General features: G+C 41.8%; 2 protein-coding genes across 4 annotated transcripts in view; one reads left to right on the top strand and one right to left on the bottom strand.

Moving 5' to 3' along the window:
• LOC133539891 (uncharacterized) overlaps positions 1 to 4,556 on the top strand; it is a 5,713-nt gene extending 1,157 nt beyond the window's left edge. For both annotated transcript variants that reach the window (XM_061882185.1, XM_061882183.1), the window contains exon 6: positions 179 to 4,556. In XM_061882185.1, the coding sequence (XP_061738169.1) occupies positions 179 to 306 (128 nt within the window). In that variant the 3' untranslated portion in view covers positions 307 to 4,556. The remainder of the gene's footprint in view (positions 1 to 178) is intronic.
• lrrc71 (leucine rich repeat containing 71) overlaps positions 1 to 19,686 on the bottom strand; it is a 39,401-nt gene that overhangs the window by 12,130 nt on the left and 7,585 nt on the right. Inside the window, exons 5-15 of one of the 2 annotated variants that reach the window (XM_061882187.1) lie at positions 18,354 to 18,429; positions 17,973 to 18,047; positions 17,803 to 17,871; positions 17,563 to 17,722; positions 17,399 to 17,482; positions 17,248 to 17,322; positions 15,437 to 15,565; positions 15,252 to 15,312; positions 15,107 to 15,153; positions 14,902 to 15,013; positions 10,207 to 12,511 (exon numbers count right to left, since the gene is read on the bottom strand). In XM_061882187.1, the coding sequence (XP_061738171.1) occupies positions 12,408 to 12,511; positions 14,902 to 15,013; positions 15,107 to 15,153; positions 15,252 to 15,312; positions 15,437 to 15,565; positions 17,248 to 17,322; positions 17,399 to 17,482; positions 17,563 to 17,722; positions 17,803 to 17,871; positions 17,973 to 18,047; positions 18,354 to 18,429 (992 nt within the window). In that variant the 3' untranslated portion in view covers positions 10,207 to 12,407. Of the gene's footprint in view, positions 1 to 10,206; positions 12,512 to 14,901; positions 15,014 to 15,106; positions 15,154 to 15,251; positions 15,313 to 15,436; positions 15,566 to 17,247; positions 17,323 to 17,398; positions 17,483 to 17,562; positions 17,723 to 17,802; positions 17,872 to 17,972; positions 18,048 to 18,353; positions 18,430 to 19,686 lie in introns of those variants that run through there. The other variant, XM_061882186.1, reaches the window with a different exon arrangement.

Raw genomic sequence — 19,686 nt, 5'->3', positions numbered from 1 at the left:
TCCAATGTCTTTCGCTCAAATGAATTTCGCGCCTAAGGGGAATGGGCGGGGACTGATTCCGGAGGTGGGCGGTTGTTTCCGGCTATGCTTGCATGAGTGGAGATGACAGCGCCACATGTGGTTAAAGCCGGTATATATTAATTTTTTTTTTTTTTTTTTTTTTTTTTTTTTTCCACAGGCAACAAACGCAGGAGGAAGCGTAGATGCGCCCGCCAGCTCGACAAACATGATAGAAACAGAAGAAGGCTGAAACAGTACTATCGTATACTGGCTCGCACTCTCATGAAGATGGCAGACATGATTTGATACATACTGGTTTGTTATATCTGTTCCATTCAAATTATTTTTTCTTTTTTTTCTTTAGAGAAATATAATGGGTGTAGTTCCATCTGAATTAGATGTAGTTATTGAAGAAGATGAAGACGTTTGTAATCATCATTTAGATCCAAACAACCAGATAGAATGGGAACCAAACGATGATCCGTCTTTGCAAGATGATATTAATGTGTTAAATTCAAACACAAACACACAAGCCTCTACACAGCATCACGAGGTGTTGGGAGGGGCGACACCCTCGGGGGAATGTTTGGATTTTTCGGAGGTGGTGGGGGTCATGCAGAACCAACCGTAAACGGCTGACCAATCAATTTCAAATGAGACCCAGAGGGGTGATGGGGTAAATGTCTTGAGGAGGGAAACATTCAACAATATACAACTATCCAGCGTTTTAACTTTTCCTCAAAACAACGATGTAACAGATTACGCCACATTTTACCGCGGAGTCTTGGGGAGCCTTAAAAAGCTGACACAGATGGTAACTAAGGAAGCTAGACCCGACGATATCATTCAATTGGAGTTATCCGGTGAAAGTGCAAATCAACACACTTCATTTACATTTCGAAACGATGCCGGGGCTGTGATGAATGCTTTTCAAGATGTGTTAGATCTGTTGGTACAATCAAACGTTGAAATATTGAACGATGAAGAAATACAGGTGATGGTCCAGGTGATACATAACCCTCGAGGTGGTGTAAGAAGAAAAATCGAAACCCTTTTGGAACATGAAATCCGCAGAAAAAAAGCTCGTTATCTTTACAATCCATTAAACTCGAATAATCAACTATGTTTTGCCATTAGCCTAGCAAGTCTGTTACATCCTGAATTTACAGATAGCCAGGCTGTGGCGGAGGCTGAAAAAATACAGAGAAAAGCGGGCTTAGACGAACAGACTTCCGTCACTTTCAGTCATATTCGTGAATTTGAAAAAGTGGTACGTCGTAAAATTGTCATACTGTACAGAGAAGAGGGCCAACGACCCCTCTCACGGTTCGAGACGGATTACCCCAAATCAGAAAATCCGTTGTATCTGTATTTATCTCAGAATCATTACAGCGGTATCATTAACATTAAAGGTTTTTTGTCAAAACCGCACGTTTGTCACTACTGTTACCAAGGGTACGACAAACCCGACAGACACAAATGCGACGGCTATTGCTTGGTCTGTACACAAAACGGGTGTGTAAAAATAGAGGGGAAAACTGTGCTTTGCAGGGATTGCAACATGTGGTGTCGTTCTCCTGCATGTCTCCTCAGACACAGGGTAAAACACCGGGTTATGGAAAAACTCGTCAGCAACTGCGATCGGCGAAAGAAATGCCTTAAATGCAACCTATTTTACGATGTACCTGTGGCTACAGGTATCGCTAAACACACGTGCCCTAAGTTAAAATGTCAAATATGTAAAGAAGAGCTACCTCGCAGTGACTCAGAGACACCTGAAACACGACATCTTTGCTATATACAACCCCAACCACGTGAAGTAAACCACAATGATAATATCATATTCTATGATTTTGAGACGTTTGTCGATGACAATCACACTCACATTCCCTTTCTAGTCTGTACCAAGACGCTGCAAGGAGAAGAGTGGTGTGCTTTTGGACTGGATTGTGTTACAGTTTTCCTCAATCATTTCAGGAAACCTCGTTATCTTAAATCTACATTTATAGCCCACAATTCGAGAGGATTTGACGGTTACTTGATTCTGAGAGGCATGGTACGGCTGGGTATAGCACCCTTAATTATCATGCAGGGGAGTAAAGTTCTCTGTTTTAAAGACCCTGATTTTTTGCAAAAATACATTGACTCGCTTTCCTTCCTTACCATGCCGCTTAGCGCTATGCCAAAAGCGTTAGGACTCGGTGATTGCTGGTCCAAGGGGTATTTTCCTCACAAATTTAGTTCGGAGGAACATTTAAATTATGTCGGAAAATACCCCGCAATCAGCAATTACGGTGTAGAACGCATGACACCTGTTGAACGCACCAAGTTTGAGACGTGGTATCAAAATGAGAAAAGCGAGGTCTTTGATTTTCAAAAACAAGCGGTACACTACTGTAAAAACGACGTCAATGTTCTTCGTGAGGGTTGCATCAAATTTAGAGCCGAGTTTACGAGCGAGACGGGTGTTGACCCCTTCTCCCGTATCACCATAGCCTCGGCCTGCATGAAGGTGTTTGTGACTAATTTCCTCGAGCCGCGTTCTCTAGCCATACCTTCCCCGGATAACTACCGAGGGTTGTGTAAAAAATACTCACACACCAGCATCCAATGGTTAGAATGGGAGTCGCATCGTCGTGGTATTTTCATTCAGCATGCTTTAAACAAAGGCGAAAAACAGATGGGGGCATACTTTGTGGATGGGTTTGCTATAATCGGTGGCAAACCATTCGTCTGGGAATTTCAGGGGTGTTTTTATCACGGATGCCCGACGTGTTTCGAACCCGGTGCTGTATGCCCTTTGACAAACACACCGTTCGAGGAGTTGCACAAGGCTACCGAGAAAAAAATGAAAGCGTTAAAGCGTGACCACAAGGTCAACATCATCGTCATCAGAGAGCACGAGTGGAATGAAATGAAAAAATCAAACCCTAGGGTAATAGACTTTCTCAAAACACGCAATTACCCCGCACCTCTCATGCCTCGAGACGCTCTTTATGGAGGTAGGACAAGCGCCTTTTGCTTGAGGCACACGGCGGGTGAGAACCAGCGTGTATTGTATGAGGATGTCACCTCTCTCTACCCGTACGTCAACAGCGCATTTCCTTACCCCCTGGGTCATCCTGTCATCATCCACACGGATTTTGACGATGTTGGAAACTATTTCGGTCTGGTCAGAGCCGTTGTTCACCCTCCTCGAGGTCTCTATTTCCCTGTGCTACCCTACAGAACGGTCAAGGGTAAACTAGTGTTTACACTTTGCCGCACATGCGCAGAAAACAATAACCAGCAGGAACCCTGCGAACATGATGAGGAAGGAAGGGCATTGACGGGAGTCTGGGTCACGCTCGAATTCAACAAAGCTTTACAGTTGGGATACAGAGTCGGTAAGATTACGGAGGTGTGGCACTTTGAAGAACGGAGCGAAACCGTTTTTACGGGTTATGTTCAAACTTTCCTAAAGGGTAAGCAAGAAGCTTCAGGGTATCCCAAAGAAGCCGTCGATGCAGAAAGCAGGGAAAAGTACATTCGTGAATATCGTGAAAATCAGGGAATACAGCTGGATGCTGAAAAAATCGAACCCAACCCTGCCAAGAGACAAATGTCAAAACTCTGTTTAAACAGCCTTTGGGGAAAGTTTGCGGAGAGGTGCAATAGAACTCAGACCACCTTGGTGAGAAAAAGTGAAGTATTTTTCGACTTTGTATTTTCAGGAAAATATCAAGTTGAATATTTTTCCTTTCTCAACGAGCAAATTGCTATGGTGCAATGGCAATACAGTAAAAACAGCGTGGTGCTTCCCGGTAACACAAATAATGTATTTGTCGCTGCTTTTACCACCGCTTACGCACGTTTGAAAATGTACGGTTACCTAGAGGGGTTGCAAGAGAGAGTTCTTTACACAGACACCGATAGTTTAATCTACACGGTAAACGAGGGGGAAGTTTCTCTGGAGACGGGGTCCTATCTAGGCGATTTGACGGATGAGTTGGGAGGAGACAGCATTCACGAATTCGTCTCCGCCGGTCCAAAGAGTTATGCCTACCATACCCTGCAGGGTAAAAAAACTGTGCTGCGTGCCAAAGGAATCACTCAAACCCGCGAGTGTTGTGAGAGGGTCAACTTTGACAGCGTTAAAGATTTGGTGGAGGGCTATCTGGAGGAAGACAAAACAGGTGCGATCTACACCCCTCATCATCAAATTGTTCGTGATAAAAGGGGGTTCCTTTTAAATAACTCGTCTTTCGAAAAAAAGTTTCGAGTGGTGTATGACAAAAGACGTCTCTTTCCCGACGGGAAAACTTTACCTTTCGGGTATTAGAGAGGAAATGGAAAAAATGGAACGAGTAGACTTTGATCCCAGATTTCATACACCTTTTTCATGCCTGGTTGTAGGACCTAGTGGTTGCGGAAAGACTTTTTTTGTAAAATGTGTATTGGAAAATTGTGAACACGTCATGAATTCTATACCCGACAACATTGTGTGGATTTATACATCTTTCCAACCCATGTATGCTGAATTAAAAAAGATGAATAAAAAAATAAAATTTGTTGAAGGACTGCCTGATTCCTTTGAAGATGAAAACTTGTTTCCGGACGATCAGACCCATTTGGTGATTTTGGACGATGTTATTTTTCAAGCCTCAAATCACCCCGAAGTGGTTAAAATTTTCACGCAGTATAGACATCATAGAAATATGAGCGTTATGATGCTGACCCAGAATGTTTTTCATCAGGGAAAATTTTCACGCACCATTAGCTTAAACTGTAATTATATGATACTGTTTAAGAATCCGCGGGACAGATTGCAGATTAACGTGTTGGCACAGCAAATGTTCCCCGCACAAAAAAGTTTTTTCTTGGAAAGTTTTGCGGATGCTACTTTGGATGCTCATGGCTATTTATTGGTCGACCTGACACCTTTCTGTCCAGAACAATACAGAGTGAGGTCGGGCGTGCTTCCGCACCAGTGGCCCGTTGTCTACGTGCCAAAAACATAATGTCAAAGCGTGTAAAGAGGAACGGTCCCATGTTAAAAGCTCTGTACCATGCCACACCACAAAAACGTCGAGATATTCTGAGTCACGGCTCACCAGACTTTATCCAGACGCTGTGTGAAATTGCTTTGAACATTCTGAAGGGTAATGTGCCCTTATCACCGTCTCAATTTGCTCAGCTTAAAAAACAAAAGAAAATCATCCGACTGCTGGCTGATAAAAGGACTGGACTGAAACGCAAACGCCAGACTCTGATGAAACAGTCGGGTGGTTTTCTTCTACCCTTACTGGCCACCGTCGTACCGTTTATAGGGAATCTTATCGGTGGATTGAGCGGAAAAGGTTGAAGATGAAAAAGGCTCAAAAAATGTTTCTCCTATCCCCCCAACAATTAAATCGTCTGACTCGCCCGGAGCCGACCATCAGAGACTCGGCGGAGGATGATCTAGATGTTAAAATGAGAGCCGTCTTAAACGAACCCGGAATGAATCCTCATGAAAGAATAAAAATATACGATACCCTGCTGCAGAGATATCTCGGCCTGTTGAAGCAGGGGCAACGGGAGGAGAAAAGGATGACTCTGACTTTACACAAGGATTTGCGGGGTGAACCATGGAATGACTCTGAGGATAAACCGGAGGATAAACCAGAGGATAAACCGATGGATAAACCGGAGGATAAACCTCGGAATACTGGCGGGGGGTCAAAGGATGTCACGATGATCGAAGTTCTGAAAATCCTCCCCCGACGCGACCGTAACAACGCCGAGTACATTATGAAAAAATTATCCGAGAATGATAAGGGGTGGACCTCTAAAGGAGAGTTTGTTCAAAACGGTACACCGGTGCAGGGATCTCATATGATCGATTTACTGAAACACCTGATGCAACGGTCCAAAAATCCACAGACCCGCACGCCTGAGGGTTGGAGAAAATTTTTAACAGCGTTGACGGAGCTAAATGTCCCCACATCGACCATTCATAACCCCAGAGCACGAGATCAATACAGACGTCTGAAAGCGGATGGAGAGTTTGAATCAGAATGGGTGGAAAAAGAAACATTTCTATCCCCCGAGAGGAAAAGAAGAGGTAGAAAAGTGACATTGTCCCCACATTGGTTAAACCTTGAATGAATGATGACAAAACTCTTGTTTCAATAAAATGTTTTTTTATTCATCAAACGCAGTGTGTACAGCATTTTCATTTCATTTCAACGGTTCAAAAAAGTTTCTAAACAACAGACGTCTTGTACGCCACAACGACTACTATTATTCTTATTCGTGCTAGTACAACATTGAATTTTTTTAACCAGGGTATATGCTTCAAGATCATTTTTTACTACATCATCTGTGTATAAAGACAAAACTTGTTCAAAAGACAGTCCGCAAAATCGATGGTGCAGATAATAAACGCAGTGTTGACCGCACACTGTGGACAAAGGGTGTTGAAGCTGTAGGTTGTGGTACAATATACGGTCAGAACGATTTTCCAAAAAGTTCAAGATGCTCCGAGGGTAGTAATCAAAATCGGGAGAAAATCCATAAGAATCAAAAAAAGTGGCGGTCCCATCTTCCTCCAGAGTCATCGATAACCAGTGCTCCCCCGGTCGATGTCCTTCGTGGGTGTTGACGATAAAGTAGGAGGGTGGGGTAAAGGAGCGAGTCAGTGAGGGGAGTTGGTCGGAGGCCCATACACCACAGAAAACATTCCCCAACACTCGTCGCAGAAGCTTCTCCAGTTGATGGTTATTCATCTCCGTCGTCAATAATAATCCACCAGCACTTGTCGTTTGGAATCAATTTCCAAAATAGAATCGTAACATGCGTAAACCACAAGAGTGACCGTGTTGGGTAAGGGTACTCTGAATCTCATTTCCAACCTCAAAGTGCCATTAGAAACCCGAGACAATGCGTCGCTGTCCTCTCCCGGATTGAGATTGAACACAAACAGCGAATAACCCCGTTCAAAATCTTGTCTGTTGATGCACAGAGGTAAATCTTTCATATGCCTCCCTGTAGCGGTAAACATGTTGTAAAACTCTCTGACCGAAGCCCCCTGGTTAAATTGTGGTTGGAAAGCTTTGGAGGGAATTTGTTTTCCCGCGTGACAGAGGGTGATGTATTCTGCGTTAAAATGCTGGAAATTAAAGGGTGAGAGATCTCTTCTTCCTGTGAAAGCTTCATGATTTACCATACCCAAAACAATGTATTTAGGCATCGTGCCCAAAAACAAATTTTCTTGGGTGCATACTCTGGAATTTTCAGGGATAGAGTAGGTTTTCACGCTGACCCGTGACAAAGGGTAGAGTGCGTTTCCTTTGAGTAAGGCCGAGGCGTGCCCCAATCGTACGGCCGGCGAAACGGTGACCTTTTTTGTGAAGAGAGAGGCACCCAGCACTTTCAGACGGAAAGTACCGTCCGCAGCCCCTGTGAGACAAAAGGCGTCGCTGGCACGCGTGAGTTTGATCCTCAGATCCACCGAGTTGAGAAGGAGTCTCTCGCTGAAAAGAATGTCTGCGTGGAGGGGTCCTAGTAGCTGAACCTCTTTAGATTCAGCCGTGTAACCGGCTCTGATGTTGAGTCCTTTGTTTGGTCCGTTCGCTGTTTCTATAGAGTCTATTGAGCCGCCGGTGTCTTTGTGGAATAACCCGGCTGAGAATTGACTTCTGAGTGTGGCTTCAGAATAGTTTAGTAGCGTTTCAATTATCGCCCTGTATGGGTGTGTGGCGCTGGATTGAGAAATCAGTCTTTCCCCGAGCATAATGTCGCATTGGCTGAAGATGGTGTTTAGAGGATAATTGATGAGACCCACATTGGCGTCGTTTGGGATATTTGATCCATCGGCGCGGGTAATTTTAACCCGCAGGTAAAGTAATGTGTCATTCAGATCCAAGTACTTTTCACCTTCTCCCGGGATGAAAAATTCAATAGGACCCCCGTCAGTGATGGCGGATAGCGGTAGGACTTCTGTGTAGGATTTATCATCGATAGACATCTGAGTCATAGGAGCTGAAAATAAATCCAGCTCGGCCATCGTGCATTCGGCCGAATTTTGATGTAAAAGAGCCATCTTTTTTCTTTTTTTTTTTAAAATATATCGTGTGAGGGAACGACGGTCCTTCTCTTTGAAAACCTTTTACCGACTGATTTTCTTCTCCCCAGATGACGGCGTTTTTTACCACTCGTTGAGAGACGTCGTCCCGGGGGTCTCTTTCGGGGTTGTCTAGCCAGGACCATTATTCCTCCTGATCCGTCTTGTACCCCACTACCCATTTTTCCAACGGCATGACTGAATACGTCGGAAGCGATATTTTTTGCCGCTGTTTTAAGATGAGGTTTGACCAGGGCAAAACCTCTTTTCACCAGAGGTGATACAAAACGAAACAACCTGGAAAACACGGAGCCTATCCCACGCCCGTACATCACAGGTGAACCTGTGAAACCGGGGAGGGAACCCCCCACTTGGCTTTCGTAATAACCCACTAAACGTAGAGGGTCGTGCATGGGTTGACTCATTCTCATTGTTGTTGGTTTTACTTTCTAACGGGTCTAAAGTGGAGCTTCGCGATGGTCTTTCCAAAGGTGAAGTCGACGTGTTTGTTCTGATCAGATTTAATCTCCACCCTGATGTTTTCAATGTGATTTTTCGAGACGGGTAAATAGTAGGCGGGGTTAAAACACTTGGTGACAATCTCACCGTAAGCTCCCTCTACACTCACGATTCTCAAAAGAGGAGCATAAGCGTCGCCTACTATCTGAGGTCGCACCACGTCACTGTAACAGTAGAGATGGTAGAAACCGGCGTTTATATCCGCGGGATAGGGGGCCGACCCACGGTCAAAGTTGATCCACTTTCCAGGTTTCACTCCCATGATGTAAGCCAGGGAAGGGGAAAAACGAAAATGAGTTTGACCCCCTGATTGATAGGAGATTCGCTTTTTAACATCGTCAAAGGCTATCCTCACATCGTTGTCAATTTTTTGTAAAGATTCATTCAGTTCATTTATGAATCGTGTAATGTTCTCATAACATCCCCCTCTCAATTCTTGACGGTAAACTATCCCCATTCCAGGATTGCTTTCAGGTCACCGGTGGGACCTGAAAGCAATCCTGGTCTCTTTAGCCATTCATAAAATGCTCCGTTAGAAACATTATACCATGAGCGAGGGTATGAAATCTCTGTTAAGGCCACCTCCCATGAGCCTGCTAAATCTATATGTTGACTTAAATCTATCTGGTAATGGGAACTTTTGTTTTCTTTAAATACGTTGAGGCTGGCGTTGGAGGGTAAGGTGAGGTAAAAACCCTCGTTGCAGGAATGATCCATAATGCTCGATGATCTTTAGACTGTGAGGCTCATCAAAGGCATCAGATTGTTTTATACATTTGTAAGGAGGTCAGCGTCCACCCAACTGTTGAATTTTTCGGGCCAGTTTTTCCAGTGCACTAGAACTTGTTTTTTGCCACCGACCGTACGTCGTTTTAGAATTTCCTCCACATGATAGCGCTTGTCCTCGCTCTCTTTTACTTTCTGCAACTCGGCTTCGTAAAAAGAACCCTCTATTATTTCACCGTCAAAATCTTTCAGTCTGTATGCCGGGGGAGATCGAGGGAGACGTCGTGTTATTGTAAACACCTCGTCTGTAAAACTCTGTTCATATTTTTTATCAAACACTCCTCTCACTTTGGATATTCTCACCATATCTCCCGTGGCAAATTTGTATTTGCGTTTGAATGCTGTGAATGAGCCGTAGAGATTCTCAAACACTTGAGGGGTATTTTCCAAAGTCACATCCACCGGTTTCATTTTAATACTGCTGTGATATCCGTGATTGTAGCTTTTTACCAAGTCTTGTAAGACGTCTAGGTAGCGCCTGGTGTTGTTGGCTGTAAAATATCTCCACATTCTCCCTTTCAGAGTACGATTAAATCTTTCAACCACCGAAGCTTTGAGATCGCTGGCCGTAGAAAAATGTACAATATTGTGTTTCTTCATCAGAGCTTGAAAACTCTTGTTAAAAAATTCTTTTCCCGCGTCGGTTTGGAGTTTGCGAGGAATCTGACTTTCCCCCAACACCGATTGAAACGATTCAACCACCTCCACGGACGTCTTTCTCCTCAAAACCCTCACATAGGCCTTCTTGGAAAATACATCTATGACCGTTAATAAATAATTATAACCGTCGTTATATTCAGCCAAGGCTTGCATGTCACAGAGGTCGGCTTGAAACTGGGTTAAAGGTCGCGGGACAAAGACTCTGTTTCTTGGAAAATGAATGCGAACCGGTTTATGGAGTGTATAGGCGTCCTGTCCCGTTAAATATTCTTGAACTTTTTCTTTTGTGACACGTTGCCCCGTTTCATCCTGCACAGCTCGACGGAGTCGATCTACCCCTCCAAAACTACCCGGGTGTGCGGGTGTATAGTATGCTTTTTCCATAGCTTTCTCCATTGTGGAAAGACAAAGAGAAATGAACTCGTGTTGCTTGGTACACATTTCTTTTATTCATTCATGGAAACAACACAATGAATCTAAAACAGTTTGTTTTTATTCATTCATGGACACCACACAGCGAATCTAAAACAATTTTTCTATAAACTATAAACTATAATCAAGGTTTGATGTAAAACAGGTATACCGTAGGTGAATTTAATCGCTTCGTGCAGATTTTGTAGTTCAAACAAAACGTTGACGGGGATGTCGCATCGTAGACGATACATCGACATATCAACAAACAGAGCATATAAAATGAACACGTGATAAGGAGAAGGTTGAAAAGACTTTTCTTTAGACCATTCCTTCAAAATTGTTTCAAAAATGTCAAAGTCAAAAGCATGAGAGACAACGGATTTCCAGGTAGCTTCCCAGGTAGGCTTAGAGCGGGCATAATCAAGAATAATTTGTAGTTTTTGAGGTTTGTCTCGTTTTAGAACATACGCTTCCATCGCGTCAATCAACGGGTAAATAACAGCGTGGTTCTCGATAGAGTTTACAAGTTTTCTCCAATAATTACCCATCTTTTTTGTAATTATTCCAACACTCTGTCACCATATCCAGATGTCTCAAAATCGTTTCATCACCCCGTACCAACTCGTTGTACACGTCATCTATGGCCCACCAGACATTTCTCTCAGATTTCAGTTGAGACAGCAGAGAGTCGGCGTAGGATTCGACCCTTGAATCCTCAGCCTCGATGCGACGAAGCATCAGCAAGCGTTGAATGGCTTGAATGAATTTAGACGTACGCAGAGTCTTGATGAGTCCGTCGTAGTTGTACAGGAGAAAGTCCTCTTCATAGGGTTCCAGGCACGGGTGGTTTCTCTGGCTCGGATGGTTCACCCGACAACCGTAACATTCGCTCTGCCTGAACTGGCGGATGGCCTCGTTGAGGAGATGAAACACGGCCGTTTTCACCGTGCTGGTGAAAAGCAACCACTTCCCCCCATCGGTTTCATCATCGATGTGCAACGGGGGGGTCCAAGAGTGACAGGGGTGGTGACAGGGGTGGTGGCGGGGACGGCGGAGGTGTTATGATGATCAGGTCATTCTCCTTTTCCTCCTCCTTCCTATCGTCATCTGGCAAAGACTGCGTAGCGTTGTCGGTTTTCACCCCCCATCTGCAGAAACATCTGCCGAAGCGACACGTCTCATCGTCGCTCACCACCTCCGATCCAGCCGTCGTTTCAGGAGGGTTAAAGATCTCGGCCATGTTTGCTTCATCAGTCGTGTTTACGGATGGTTTGAAATCGTCCTGTGGTATAAGACGGGTCTTTACGCGTCTGATGGTCTTGTTTGCCATTTTCTTGTTTGAGATCCGTGCGTTCAAAAAAGGGAGCCAATATGGTCTGGTCGAAAAAAAAATTGCAGGGTGGGGGTTGTTTTTATAGGGAGGGTCGAAAAAAAAAGTCTCGACCAATCAAACTAACGCTATGATTTTCAAAGGGTATTGGACGAGTCGGAGGAGGGGGTGTTTCCTTGAAGGTTATTGGTTGAAACTGAAGCGGGGGAGGTCCTTTCGTCCTCCGTCGGGGGTGTGGTCTCAAAGGACAACTTTCTTCTCGTCGTCAGCATGCTTTTCCATTGTCGACTGCTTCGGAACAAGTCGTTTATTTTCTCCTTCATCGACGCCATTCGCTCTCGCCATGCCACGATGGGTACGACCACCAACGGTGTAAACACCCCGCATTCATCGTTGAAAGACTCCAGGGAAAAGACATCGGGCTCGGTCCACTGAGCCGTATAGGTACCGGTGATTTTTGGAGCACGGAGACTGGCACGTAAAAACCAACGACCCGAGGCTGAAGATTTCGTCTCCCAGGTAGCGCTGAACAGAATTCTTCTCTCATTCAACTCATCCATCGTCGGGTAAGTAAACAAGCTTCCTTTTACGCGTTTATCCACCGGTGAAGGATCACGCCACAGGAAATCGGGCATTGCCAGTCTTAAAACTTCCCAATCCACGGTAGATAACGATGAAAATGTCGAGAAAGGGCTTCCGTCTCTTCTTTCTTTTAGCTGAAATAAGCAGATATCACCCATTTCGTATCTGAATACAAATCCAAAAGATCCCTCCATCCCGTACGCAGCCAAGTCCCATTTCTCACGCAAAGACTCGGTCGGCGGCATCTGAATACGATTTAGAAACACTCGACTTTTTTGCGGAGCGTCAATGTAAGTTTTATTATTTTTATAAATCGAAACAGGCGTTTCACTAATCATGACCGAATCGAACAAAGTCTTTACGCTAACGTATAAAGCTCCAAATAATGACTAAGCCTTACACCGCCCTTTTGTACCCCTCCTCTGCGTGTGTGTGTGTGTGTGTGTGTGTGTGTGTGTGTGTGTGTGTGTGTGTGTGTGTGTGTGTGTGTGTGTGTGTGTGTGTGTGTGTGTGTGTGTGTGTGTGTGTGTGTGTGTGTGTGAAGTGCGTGCGTGTCCACATCTCCACACGTAACATTCCCAGCCATCAATACATCGAAATCTGGAAGTTGTTTCAAACGATCGTAAACATTTAAACTAACAAATATATGGTCACATGCTGCTCAGATGACATTGCTTTCTTAAAAAAACTGAACCCTCCTCTGTTCCCTGTCAGGTCTTAACTCCACCCTCTTCCTGGTTTAACCACTCCCACCGCAGGTCTTAACTCTGCCCTCTTTCTGTTTAAAACTCCACCCTCTTCCTGGTTTAACCACTCCCACCGCAGGTCTTAACTCCACCCTCTTCCGGGTAAGCCACACCCACTTGACCTTGACATTTGAACCTGACCTTTGACTTTGACCTTTGACTTTGACCTTTAACCTTGACCCCCTCATAAATCATTAACCTTTGAACTTGACCCCTCATAAATCATTGACCTTTGACCTTGAGGGTCATAAATCATTGATTTATGGGGGGTCATAAATCACTTTTGACTAAAGGTAGGGACTTAAATTCTCTCATGTGGTTTGTTCTGTACATAAATAGTATCATCTACAACAACAACACTTGTGAATATGGACTAATTTCATTAATCCCACAAAGTTAAACAAGGATACATGCTATTTCAGTATATGTATGAGCGACCCAAAAAAAAGTACAATGCAAAATGAACAGATTATCAAAAGCACTTATTCGGGTAGAAATCTCACAGGTTACATTACCAACAACGTCTTTGACAATCAGGCATGAACGTAACAATCCACATTTTGTATACTATTACCAATAAGGAGCAATGGTACACGGTGTCCAAACATAAAAAAATGTTGCCTCTATCTTAACATGAACATAGCTTCGCCCCCTCTGAAGTCATGCGCGATTTCGGGGCCGGAGATAAAAATAATTGCTATTGCGACATCCAGTGTTCACATTTAAAACAGCCGTTTCTTTCCTTCAAAAATTTCAGGTGAATTTTTTTACTTGGCAAACTCATCTCACGAGCTGGGCCGTACGTTTGACAACCATGCTGTAGGCCGTACAGACTCAAAATAAATCCACATCAGTAAAATAACACGGTTGCACCACAGTAGGCTGTCACCAACACCACCGCTACTGCTACCCCCTCCACCCAAGTCAGCTAAAAATGACTTGTTTTTCAAACACAGATGCAATTTATTGATCAGATAATTATGCTACGATGTTATAACAGACAGTGTTTAGTGCATTTGTTTGTCTTAGATTGTACTAGGCTGGCTTTTCTTAGTGTGTTCATCATGTCTTTGATATTAGATATGCAATGGAAGAAAGGATTCCTCAGACTAAATTATTCATGAATTAAATATTAATATTCAATATGAAAGGTTGCAAATTCTGTTGGGAGTAAATTTACATACTGTAAGTCAGAAAGGATTTCAACCAGTAGTTCACGAGGCATTTTCTTGAACTTGTTATATCCAATATTTACATAACATCACATTGCATGTGTACAACAGAAAATTTGGGAAATTTTGGTTTCAGAAAAGAAGGGGTACCAAAAAAAACGTTCAAAAGGTCAGCTATTTATAATTGTGGTTGAACTTGAAAAGTTTATGTACTAAGTGATAGGATTAAAATAGCCCTTTTCTCAACTCTCAAAGCGCTTTACTTTGAGCTCAATATTAATTCACTTCACAGCCACACTGGTAATGATGGCAAGCTACATCTGTAGCCACAGCATCTCTGGGCTGACTGACGTAAATGTGCCTTTCAATGCACGCCAACGGCCTCAAACCCACCAGAAAATATCAATGCGCATGGACAATACTGGAGGCAAAGTGGATAAAGTGTCTTAATCAAGGACTCAATAGCAGAGTCCAAACCGCCATTGTCGGTTTGCTTCACAGTCACATTTATAACCCGTTCAACCTGGTCCTCCTGAGCCACTGCCACTCCTTAAAATATTTTTTGTGCAGTTTTCCTTTTTTGTACTGTGATAAAAATGTACTGACCTGCGAGGTTGAGGGAGGCTAGGCTCGTGTTTCCCGGCAGAATGAGTTCTCCGTTCCTCTGCTCTAGCGACTCAGTCACGAGCAAGCTCGCCATCTCCACTGGTCTTTTGTGCTAATGGAGAAGAAAGTACACAAATGGTGAATGTACTGAATTTAATCATTCCATGATGTAAAAGAAAAACTTGCTCAAACTACTGTATGATACCTCTGGTTCATTCACTTGTGTTTTTTCCTCAATGTCTTGACCTTCTGCTGTAATCGATTGAAAGAAAAAAAATAATCTATTAAAACATAGAAAATGTATTTACACATTAACTAAAAACAAATGTTTACAGGAAGTAGCTAATTACCTTTCTTTGGACACTTTTGGTCTTTGGCTGGAGCACGTTTCCCATCTGGTTTTGAAGATTCCTTGAATGAAGGATAACATTAGTTCACAGAATTACAACACAAACCAATAAAAACCACACATTTAAGAGGTATAGGATTATAACTATTCATGCATTTAATAATCATATATTTTGTTGCATCATACCCGCTTTTTAGCAGTGATTTTGCTCTCCCCTTTGTTGGCATTAAGTGAAGTGGCGCTGGCTACAGAAGGGAGCTGGTCAGTAGACAGATTGGCAACAGATGATTGGACAACATCGACTGCAGCAGAGGACTGAAAAAGCAAAGAATTATTGTGAATATGTTGAACTATTTATATGCTGTATATGTGCTATGTATTTCTTTATTCACGAGCAAGCTTAAAACATTTGCCAAAAAATTATTACAGTTACCCAGCAGAATCGACAAAGAAAAGAACATATGATAATACATATTTGCTGATTATTAAAGGAGAGTATATTATATCCCTAATCCCTAAATATAGGCGAATATGGCATGAGAGCTATTTCGTCCGCTAAGGCGGGCAGTATGCTTTTACTCGATTGTTGGTTATTTCATGATCCCAATTGACAATTTGTAGTTTGTTAGTTATTCTCCTGTGTTTTAAATCGTTTCCTGTCTTGGTGCTCTGATTTTGGTTCTTCTTCTTGTTGAGTTTCCTTTCAGCACACCTGTTTTTACTTTTAATAAAGTCTAATAAAGTACACCTGTTGTTCCTTGCCAGCATTGTTTTATTGTCTTTTTGTCAGTGTGCATCTATGCACTAGACCAGGGGTCGGGAACTTTTATGGCTGAGACAGCCATGAAAGCCAAATATTTTAAAATGTATTTCCGTGAGAGCCATATAATATTTTTTAACACTGAATACAACTAAATGTGTGCATTTATAATTAACACCAACCTGTTTTGAGTATAATAAGTCTTGTATTCTTTTTAATAACATTTTTATTCTGAAGCTAACCAATAATAAATAAAATTCTTCTTACCATTAATGTGACTTCTTGAACAGATGCAGTTGAAAGCGGATGGATGGATTAAAATGCAGAAGAATGTTTTATATTTTGAACGTTATTTTTAACTCTGATTACCAGTGGAAATATTCATTTCTTATCATGTTAAGCAATGTCAGCTAAGATTAATCTGAGAGCCAGATGCATCCATCAAAAGAGCCACAGGTTCCCTACCCCTGCACTAGCCTTTTGTTTCTACCATTTTTGCTCTTAAGTAAATAGTTAAATTATTTAACCTGCATATCGTTATATGTCTTCACATAATGGAGTCACGGCAAGCTCAACTTTGCGCAATTGTGTCAGGTTGGCTTTAAACAAGATTAAGTGAAAACTACACCACTAATTTTTGTAAAGATTTGTACAGGGCTGGCGTATAGAAATAACCTTTGGTGCACTAGACAAATAATGGCACCTAACAGTAGACACACAGTCAAACATGTTGTACACTCAGTGTATTTACTCTTCCCTCCACTAAATAATTTTTCTGTATGATTTTTTTTCTCCCAGGCAAAGACCAGCAACCCACTGAAAACAGGTCCTTATGTCCACTAGTTGACGATCACTGCCTTAGTTTATATATTTTACCTGCATGTATTTTTGTTTATTACCCTCTGGTTTTTGTATGCATCTTTTGTTACTCACTACTTTAGTATTGTCAGCTGGTGTACTTTGGGATCCAACTACCACTCTGCATGGCTAAATCATAACAGCATTAATCCGAATCAACAGAAGAATGGCTTTAGCAAAAGAAGATGGACATTTTAGACTGGCCCAGTTTTAGGAGAAATAATTACCAGGATTAACTTGTACACACCAAAAACATTGCTATGAAAACCATGATACAAATTATACACCATGATTTCGCAATTGAATCACAGCTCTGTATTTAATATGAAATATGCATTCGGAGAAAATAAGAACAATGCTCTCCTATAGTAACACTTACACAATGCATTTTCTCCATGAGTAGTTTTCGCCTTTCAACAATTTCTTCGTGAGTAAGCACAACCTCGCCAAGAACCTCAGAATAGACACAGTGCATAAGTCCATAGTATAAATACCGTGCAGTTATAAACAGCATATTTCATGTTAACTACCATGGCAAGTTCAGTAGCTCCTGAGTCACCAATCTGATTGTTGGAAAGTGAGAGGAACAGCAACGAACGATTGAAACGCAGGCCCTGAATATGACAAAAAAAAACAATGAAAACAAACCATTAGCAGACATGTTTGTATAAACGCTTGCTGTCCTGGGTGATACCTTTGCAATATACGCAGCACCTGAATCCCCGATATGGTTGAATGATAAGTTGAGTGAAATGAGGCTCCAGTTTGCATATCTGCTCGTTGAGAGTGCAGCCCCAAGACGATTTGCGCCCTCATCTCTAATTTGGTTGTTGCGCAGGTTTAGATGAGTGAGGCTTGAAACAAAGAAGGACATGGAATGAATCTATCTTTGCAGACATATTGGTGATTTTGAAAGCTTGTTTCTCTCACTCACAGACTTCCTTCAGACAAAAGAAGGTGGTGGCTTTGATGTAACAGGGGGTTGCCTTCTAAAGTTATAATCCTATCAAAAATCAGCGTACAAATTACATAAACAAAAATGGTAGCATCCTTTAACATTAACAGATCTGAACTCAAGTCAGGTTAAAAGACTTCTTAACTCACCTGAGGCTCATGCATAAACATGAGGCGTCTGACAGTGTGACAATCATTGGATCAGTCAGTCCTGCCTGCCAGAAACTGTACAATAGTGGAAAATTAAACAGACAAAGAACGTTTTCTGCCTCATATCCCTCCCCAGGCTCTGATTTGGCACCTACTGTTATGTAATCATTGTCATTATTACTATTAATATAACAATATTACCATCACTTTCATTAATATTATTATTACCCTGTTGACACAACTGTTGTAGAGAAAATCAGTTCTGGTAAAAAAAAAAAATTAAATAACATATAGTCCACCCATACTGCATGATTTACCTGCCAAACAGGACAGGTATATAAAAATATATATATACTGTACAGAATAATACTCTTAACTTACAAAAGGCTCTGCAGTGTTTGCATGGAAGAAATCATCTTGCTCAACACTCTGATAATCGGCTCTTCTGCTTTCCATCCTGTGAAGAAGCATACCAAGATACTGTCACATTCTTAGGGAATTACTTTATAAGAACATTGTGGCATGATGGAACTTATGAAGTGACCTTTGTTTCGTAGTTTGTGACACCTAAAATTCATAGTCATTTTAAATTGTCCATGATTTGATTTTCTCCTGAAGTCCTAACTTCCAATACTATCTCTGATTTAAACAACAATGTACCATCATTGGTCATGAAACATAGTCATGGGAATCTTTGTACAGTCATTGGTCAGTCTACATGTCTATCAATAAACACAGCAGCAAAAAAGGACATCAGTGCTGGTTTACATATGTACATATTTGGCACACTGTACCCAACAAAAATATTACTTTTATTTAATTTGAATTTTATCCCTGCACTAGTTGTGCACACTGTACTTTAGTGCAGACAAAACAGGTTCTCATGCCAGTGTTCTCCACTGAGCAATTGGTGCTCTGCAGTGCTCCCCCAAGTTAGGGAGGGTGAATTGTATTTAAAAAGCAACAATTCGCAACTGACGTTATGTCAAGACACTTTTTAAATGGAGCAGGTTGAGAACCACGTTCCTCATACATTAAAGAGAAGTAACTAAACCCATCATGAACAAGCACCTAAGGCACTGTTGTCAAACTTAAGGCCTTAAGGGCCATATTTGGACCGCCACATAGCTTTATGTGGCCTGCGAAAGCCTGCAAATAGTGTGTGTGTATAGAGCACTTCATTGTATTCGTTCTTTCAATTTAGACTGAAAAATTGCATACACTGCATACAATTGCATATCTTTTTACAATAATATCATCTGATCATGCAAAGAACATAATATGAACATATATTCCAAACATTTTTGTTCAAATACAAATTCAATTCTTAAATATCTGCTTGTAACTCTGACTTATGATTTCAAAGTTAACCATCGGTTTTTATGTAAAAAAATAATAAAATCAAATTATAATTAAAATAAATATATATATATATATATATATATATATATATATATATATATATATATATATATATATATATATATATATATTAGGGGTGGGCAAATTAATGCGTTAATTACGCGTTAACTCATCAATCTATTAACGCCGACAATGATTTTATCGCACATTTGCGTATGTTGTTTACATGCTTTTATTTTGTTAACGCCTTTTCTTAACAAGATGGCATCTCCTGGATGTACTTCGGCGTCGAGGGGCTCTTGGTAAAGATGGAACATTTGGCAAAAATACCGGACAATTCCGCAAATTTCAT

This window comes from Nerophis ophidion, linkage group LG21 (assembly GCF_033978795.1).
Source record: "Nerophis ophidion isolate RoL-2023_Sa linkage group LG21, RoL_Noph_v1.0, whole genome shotgun sequence".
In the NCBI taxonomy this organism is placed as follows: Eukaryota; Metazoa; Chordata; class Actinopteri; order Syngnathiformes; family Syngnathidae; genus Nerophis; species Nerophis ophidion.
Note: the sequence above shows the minus strand (reverse complement) of the source record. Positions and strands in the feature narration are given on the sequence as shown.